Source organism: Petaurus breviceps, unplaced genomic scaffold (genome assembly GCF_028583685.1).
Source record: "Petaurus breviceps papuanus isolate PSGF00001 unplaced genomic scaffold, PetGlider_PUasm1.0 90903, whole genome shotgun sequence".
Lineage (NCBI taxonomy): Eukaryota > Metazoa > Chordata > Mammalia > Diprotodontia > Petauridae > Petaurus > Petaurus breviceps.
The window spans coordinates 300,245-308,265 of record NW_027187376.1 but is presented as its reverse complement, the minus strand read 5'-3'; the positions used below and the strand labels follow the sequence as shown (position 1 = coordinate 308,265).

Below are 8,021 nucleotides of genomic sequence, written 5' to 3'. Positions count from 1 at the left end.
TGTGTGTGTGTGTGTGTGTGTGTGTGTGTGTGTGTGTGTGTGTGTGTAAGGGTTATCATTTTTAACAAACATTTATGAAAGTTAATGTGCTAGAGAAATGCAATCTTCAGATAAAACATGTTCCTGTCCTCTTAGAGCTTAAAACTATGAGCGGGCATGACTCTTGGACAAGTAGGTGAGAACTCTGAGGTGATTTTCTCCCCTTGTCTGCCCTGGCGTCCTCTAGCCAGATGTTTCCTGATCATACACATTCCATTACCACCACCACCACGCAAGTGGTATATACCTACCTGGCCACACTCTGTCCTAGGCTCCAATCCCTAGATTTCCCAGCATCCTCCTCACCAATGTTCTAGCAAAACTTTTAATCCTGTGTATGTCTTGTTGCACATTAATTGTTTGCATGTTGTCTCCCTAATTAGACTGTGAGCTCCTTGAGAGCTCCTTTCTTTGTATCTAGAGCACTTAGTACAGCGCCTGTAGCTTGATCATAAATGCTTGTTGACTGATTGACCTTCTGACTGAAAAATTCACTTCTCGTAACAGGTGCTGCTTCCTAATTGGCTAATAAAGCTGATTTTGGCAGAGCATGATTTAGCATGCTCTAACTCAACAGCCTCAACTAGATTTCAAGACTTCCCCTTCCCCACACACCCATAATCCTTTCTTAACTTATGAAACTTTTAGTCCATTCTGCTCAGGGTTCAATGATTTCCCCAAGCAAAGTCAGCCACCTGATCCGTTTCTGGTACAGTGGGAGCGTCTCTCCTATGTTAAATCCAGGTCTTGTGCCTCCAATGCCTACGACATCTGTAGAGTGTAACCTCTCAAAGACAAAATATTGCCTTTTAATTGTGGTCTTCAAAGTTAATCCAAAGGAATGACCAACAGGAATATATGGTCAAGTTATGGGGAGGTGGGGGAAGAGGTGAGATGACAGAGAGATCCTGGGGGAGACATTTGGGGGCAGAGACCTCTTACCCATTCTGCCTGGATTGTTAGTCACCTTGTTGGCCTCTAAATAAATCAGGTCCCAGCTATGTGGCCCCTTCTGTAAGGAACTGGGCAAGTCACAGTCACACACACTATATTTCTTCAGTGCTAATGTTTATATACAGGAATAATTAGGTTATGGTTACAGTGAACATTAAGAGTATCCTAGAAAAACTAGTGTGTACAGTGGAAGGAACTGTGGATCTGGGGCCAAAGGACCTGAATTGGAAATCCAGCTCTTTCTGTGTGACATTGGACATGTCATTTCCCCTCTCTAGAACTCAGTCTCCTCATCTGTACAATGAATCATTTCTAAGGTCCCTTTTAGCTTTCCATGTATGACCCTGATCCTATGACAGCCACAGGTAGTCTGAGGAGGCCTGCTAGACCCAGGTCCTTAGCTTAGGTCTCAGGAAATCCTTAGCAATACCCAGGGAATCTGACACCCTTCTTTGCCCATAAATGACCCCCCCATTGCCTCCTGGGAAGCTCCTTCTATCATTTCCCTGAATCAAGGGATTGGTGGCATCTCCAGGGATTTTCCAGACTTCTTCCCCCTTTCCATTGCTTTGCAGGGTATGAACCTGGCAAAGGAGATCCGGGACCAGGAACGGGGTGGCCGGGCATATGTTGGAATAGTAGAGGGTGACCAAGAGGCTGAATCACCTGAGCTAATGGAAGTGATGACGTATGTGCTTGGCCAGAGAAGGGAACTGAAGGCAGCCATCCCTGACACTGTGGTAGAACCAGCTCTCAAGGCTGCCCTGAAACTCTACCAGTAAGTGTCTGTCTGTGTGTATAAGGCAAGGGGGAAGAGAAGGGCCACAGAGAGACCTCTTTGGGTGTGCTCAAGCAGAGCTCAGGAGCACGGCGGATGCCCGTCAAAGCCCTGGCCCACCAAGGGTTTCTTTTCTCCCCAAGTTTTACTGGCTAGTATCTAGGAGTACTGGGCTAAGGCCTCTTCTGTACTCCTTACTACTATCATTCTGGTCTTTGGGGGTACACTACCTTCTCTCTCCCTACCAAGTGGTGCAATAGATGGAGCACTGGGTCCAGAGTTAGGAAGACCTGAGTTCAAATCCAGCCTCAGACACTTACTTGTTGTGTGACCCTAGGCAAGTCACTTAACCTCTGCTGGCTTCAGTTTCCTCAACTGTAAAATGGGGATAATAGCACCTATATCCCAGGGTTGTTCTGAGGATCAAATGAGATAATATTTGTAAAGCATTGCACCTGACACATAGTAGTTGCTTGGTTTCTTCTTTCCTTCCTTTACTATGATAATACCAAGGTCAGGCCTTTCAAATGACCTTTATCAGTTATTAAGGGCAAATGAGATAAAATAAAGTGAATCTAGAAGAGCACAGAGTTGTCCAGTTACAGAACACAGGAATCTTCTTCTGGAAAGAAGACTGGATTTCAAGTTAAAGGATCTGGATAAGAGTTGCAGCCTCACTAATTCCTTGGAGGCGTGACCTTGAGCAGGTCACTTCATCTCTGTGGGCCTGTTTCCTTATTTGTAAAATGAGGTTGTCCGATGGGATGATCTCTAAGGTCCTGCCTAGCTTGAGATGCCATGATGCTTTTAATCTAGCCAGACATGCAGCATTGGATAGTTTTTACCCTGTTTCCATTCCATCAAGCATCTGAGTCTGACCTCTCCAAGTGACCAGCAGGTCAACCAGAAGGAGGGAAAAAAAGAGAGAGAAAGAGGACACAGCCATCAATCCTGGATTCTTCAGTTAGCTGTGTTTGTTTTTTTGCTTTTTGGAGGGGGGAAGGTTAAATGACTTGCTGTAATGGGAATGTCAATTTGTAAGATCTTCCCTGCCCCTAGGCTAAAGCTGCACCTGGAGCCTGGGGTGGGAGGCTTGTTTTTCACTAGATACTTTTTGATTGGGCAGTGAGTCAATAAGGTTGTTACATTCTCTGAGCCAGGAGAAGGCTATATAAGCCCTGATGTGTAGCATTGTTTTGGGGCTCACTTTGAGAAGTGTTCTGTGATTTGATCAGATGAAACTCTGGAAAGCCGTTGTCCAGAGCCCCCCGGCTTTGAAACCCAGATGTTGTTTAGTATGGATGTAATGGTTGGACAGTTTGGAAATCTGTCTACTTGATCTGTTTTTGTCTTGATAATTCTGTCTGTGTATTCTGAAGTTCAGGGTGCTGACCTTTTTCCCCTGAACTAGGTGAACATACATATCTGACTGATTAAAGTAAGCTTGTTAACCCATTTTGAGTTGCTTTCCTTTATCAAAGCAGATCCAAGAACCTGTGTTGGCAGCAAACCCTGAGGACCCTTGGGGTGCTTGCTGCCACACTTGCCTAAGGTTACACAACTAGTAAGTGTTCCGTGTCTGAGGCTGGAGTTGAACTCAGGTCGTCCTGACTCCAGGGCCGGTGCTCTATTCACTGTGCCACCCAGCCGCCCCCTAGTGGTTCCATTCTTTTATTGTTCTTTCCACTTACATTGTTGTAGTCATTGTGTAATTGTTGTTCCTGGCTCTGCTGACTGTATGACTTCCCATATCGCTCTAGTAGCCTTCATATTCATTGTTTCTTATCAGACTAACATTCTGATATGTTCATGTACCGTAATTTCAGAGGCATCCTATATTCTAGCCAATAGGGTATTCATCTGAAGAGTTGTCAAGTTTTTATATTGTCTTGATCTCCACAGTAAAAGAAGGGGCACACAGATAGCTGTAGAGACAGAGATCCTAGAGAGTTGGGATTCTAGGACCTGGCAGGAGACCAGTCCCCAAATGACTCCTCATGTCAATTTTTTACTCAATTCCTTCTTCTTTCCTCATCCCCTGCAGTGTGTCTGACTCAGAGGGCAAACTGGTGGTGAAAGAAGTGGCCACTCGCCCTCTCACTCAAGACCTACTGAAGCACGAGGTAAGAAGGGTCCAGGAAGGTGGATAGGAGAGTAGAGAGAGCCCTTTGGTGCCACCAGCACCCAGATCTTCTCCATTTCATTAAACCCCAGGTGACTCTTCCCTTTCTCCCTTCCCCTCCCAAGGGAGGACACCAACTCCTAACTTGATCCCATAGGGAAGGGAGGCTCCCATACTCAGATTTCCTTTACCCTTGGGTTGAGACTTGAGGAAGATGCCCCGGAGGGAGGAAGACCAGCTCCAAAGGCTCAGGTCCTTGAGCATTTTTCACTGTATCCCTAAGAATTTCACCCTGGACCTTTTTCTATTCTTTCCTCTTTCTTCCTTCCTCCTCTTCTTTCCTCTCCCAGGACTGCTATATCCTAGACCAGGGAGGTCTGAAGATCTATGTGTGGAAAGGGAAGGGAGCAAATGCTGAGGAGAAGAAAGGGGCCATGAACCAAGCTCTGGTAAGGAATTAGGGCAAGAGATTCTGGAGCAAAGTGAAATGGATTGGAGGAGAAGAAAGAGAGAAAGGAGACCAGACAGAGAGAGAATCAGAGAGAAGAGACGGAAGGGACAGAGAGGGAAAGAGAAAAATATCAAGACAACTGAATGCCATGGGAAGGCTAGGCTCCATTACATCTTACAGGTTTCTAGGAAATATTCTGGAACAATCAAAGGGTACCCTGAATCCCAAGGATTCCAAAGCTCAGTCATTTCTGGGGCCATCTTGGGAGTTAGGGACCTCTCATAGACTCTCAATCGTGAAAGAAACTATAGAAATCAACTATTCCAGCCCATACTTGTATAGGGTATCTTCTCTATAATATTCCCCAAAGTAGCTATGCAGTCTCTTGAAAGCTCCAGGAATGAAAAAATTGTGGGACCACATGACTCCAACCTACCTTTCCAGGCTTATTACTTCCCTTCACACACTCCAAGAATCAGCCAAAATGATCTTGCTGTTGCTAACACATTCCATCAATCATCTACTTTATTCACTCCATGCCTGGAATGTATTTCCTACATATCTACATATCATCTCATCTTAGAATACCTAGTTTTCTTCAAAACTTTGTTCAAGTTCTATTTCCCACAAGAGGCTTTTTAAAAATCTCCCTCTCCCTCAACTACTTGAGCTCCCCTGCCAAATTACCTGTTGTTGGTGTTTTGTTTTGGTTGGTTTTTTGGGGGGAAGATATATACATAATTTACTTTTTGTTTTCACTAATAGATTGTAAACCCCTTGAGGACAATAAGTATTCCATTTTTCTATATCTCCAGCATATAGCACAAATACTGTCTTATTCAACATTTGGTTGATTGATTAGTTAAAACAAAGACCACAAGGACCACAGAGGAGGGAGGGAGGGAGAAGGAAGCTGGTCTATGATCTCAACTGCACTCAGGAGAGAGAAGGTTGAAGTTAGGGTCAGAGTTAAGTTTGGGTTTAGGGTCAGGGTTGGCTTGGAGACAAGATCTAGTCTTGGGGAGTGATGCCTCCTCCTCTGACATATTCCCCTTCTCCATAACTGCATCTCTTTGTAGAACTTCATCAGGGCCAAACAGTACCCAGACAGCACCCAGGTGGAGGTACAGAATGATGGTGCAGAGTCAGCTGTCTTCCAACAGCTTTTCCAGAAGTGGACAATACCCAACCGAACTTCCAGCCTTGGCAAAACCTACAGTGTGGGCTCTATAGGTGAGGAGCCAGTAACAGCCTGGGAAAGGTGCTCTAACTATCAGAGCTATGTTAGGAGAGCTACCCTGGGCCCTGCCCCTCCAACCTTCTTTCCCACACTCCTCTGTCCTCATAGAATTACAGAACCACAGAATATTAAAGCTCGAAGGGACCATCTAGTCCAACTCCTTCATTTTATACATGAGGAAACTGAATCCAAAGCCTTCATTTTACAGATGAGGAAACTGAGGCCCAAAAGGAGGTTGTGATCTAAGGTCACACACACATAACTAGTAAATATCAGGGATAGGATATGAACTCAGGTCTGACACCTAAGCCAGAGTTCCTTCTAGGGTGCCATGCTGCCATTCCAACCAAGGGACATGAAGTATAAGAAGTGAGGCTTGCTCCTAGAAATCCTTGTAAGGGTCCAGGAATCAAGACTAACTCATACAGTAGCCAAAAAAACCCCAAACCCCACAACAAAACAATACATCATCAAATTTAAAGTATGGGATGGATTCTGGGAACAAGAGGGCCTCAGAGGAGAGGGAAATAGGTGAGGAATCATGAAGACTTCATGGGGAGGGCTGGCCATTCCTCTGAACTCCTCTCTCCTTCTCCCTTTCACCCTAGCCAAAGTGGAACAAGTGAAGTTTGATGCAGCATCTTTGCATGTCAAGCCTCAACTGGCTGCCCAGCAGAAGATGGTAGATGATGGAAGTGGGGAGGCCCAGGTATGACAGAGGGGCATGCTGGCAACCTTGGGCTACAGAAAGGAGGAAGAATTCCTTCTCTATTGGGGTGGGGGAAGGCAGGGTCTGTGACCTCCTGGTTAGCATCTATCTAGCTTCTCTGGAAGCATCACTCTTGACCATAGACTCCCTTTCCTCCTACCCTCCTAACACCTCCGTACAGGTATGGAGGATTGAGAACCTGGAGCTGGTGCCAGTGGAACCCCAGTGGCTGGGACACTTCTATGGAGGGGACTGTTACCTGCTGCTCTACACTTACCTAGTCAATGAGAAGAAGAACTACATCATCTATATATGGCAGGTCAGAGTCCTCTTGGACCCCAGAACAAATCCCTGGCTCCCTTCTTCTCCAGGTTCTGGCCTCTTGCCCTATTTTATCTCCTTTGCCCCAAATTGCTCTGTGCCTAGCATACAGTCTGCGCTTGGTAAAATGTCTGCTGAAGAATTCTTCTCCTCTGGTTCACCCTATACTTGCTCCTCCTTCTCCCACCCCTGACTCATTACAGTGTCCTTAATCTCCACAAAGCCTTCTTCTCCCCTCTCTTTCCTTTCCCTTCTTTCTGCTCAGATGTGTGGGGCTCTGGGTCAGATTGAAATGGGGAGCAACAGCAATGTTTATGGCATTGAAAGCTGAGATAAATCTTGGTTTCCATCGGTTTTACCTTATGGGAGGAACTTAAGGGTAGGTAGGTGGGCTATCTGATTGCTTTTCTCCCCATTCATCACCACCCATAAATTCTACAGGGCAGCTCTGCTAGTCAGGATGAGATTGCAGCTTCAGCATATCAAGCTGTCATCTTGGACCAGAAGTACAATGATGAGCCTGTCCAGATTCGGGTGCCCATGGGCAAGGAACCCTCTCATCTCATGGCCATCTTCAAAGGACGCATGGTGGTCTACCAGGTAAAAGAGAATGCTCGCAGCACCTCCATCAGTGAGAAGGAGGAAAACTCCCCAATAGACAGGGAAAGAAATTCTTGGATGAGGAAGGGAGCTAGGTCATTAGCATCTAACACAATGCCCAGCACACAGTAGGGTTTTAAACAAATATTTGTTGAGTTGAACTGAGGTAAATGATGGTGGTAAGGGAGGGGAGCAGTTTGTGGGCAAGGGTGGCGCCATAATGAACCAGTCAATCTCACATCACTTCTCAGTTGGAAACTTTTTGGTGTTCCATTCCTGACTAGCTCCTTGCTTTTCTGAAAGTGGATAAGAAATAGAAAAATGATACTGGAATCTACAGAATGACTTCAATCTTGGTTCCCTTGTTAGGTCCCATATTGGACATGAAAATCATTTTTAAATATTTTAAATTATTTTAAAAATGTTTTTATTTTATTTTAATAAAAATATTAACATTTTAATATTTTTAAAATTCAGTTTTTAAATATACATCCATTTATAGTCTCCTCATGAATTTAAACTTAACAGAAAACCATTTTATTCATTTAGTTGACATTTAGCAGTGGCTTACTATTCATACATCCCAAGAACATTTGTTAAATGCCTACTATAAGTAAGTCACTGTGCTAGACTTTTGGGATACAAAGATGAAAAAATGACAAAGTTCTCTTGTTCAAGGGATTTAAAATCAATAAGGAAGGTAGAACACGTACATGAAAAAGCAAGATATTATGTGCCAAGCACTGGGTTAATTGCTGTGAGCAGAAATGTTGTTTCAATTGCCAAGATGCATTAAGATATAATTGG

At 44.6% G+C, this 8,021-nt stretch overlaps 1 protein-coding gene across 1 annotated transcript in view; it reads left to right on the top strand.

The window, feature by feature from the left end:
- Window positions 1–8,021, top strand: part of VIL1 (villin 1) — a 23,791-nt gene that overhangs the window by 4,300 nt on the left and 11,470 nt on the right. Inside the window, exons 6-12 of the mRNA XM_069075144.1 lie at window positions 1,569–1,771; window positions 3,816–3,894; window positions 4,244–4,342; window positions 5,424–5,577; window positions 6,193–6,293; window positions 6,475–6,612; window positions 7,056–7,214. Coding sequence (XP_068931245.1) covers window positions 1,569–1,771; window positions 3,816–3,894; window positions 4,244–4,342; window positions 5,424–5,577; window positions 6,193–6,293; window positions 6,475–6,612; window positions 7,056–7,214 — 933 coding nt within the window. The remainder of the gene's footprint in view (window positions 1–1,568; window positions 1,772–3,815; window positions 3,895–4,243; window positions 4,343–5,423; window positions 5,578–6,192; window positions 6,294–6,474; window positions 6,613–7,055; window positions 7,215–8,021) is intronic.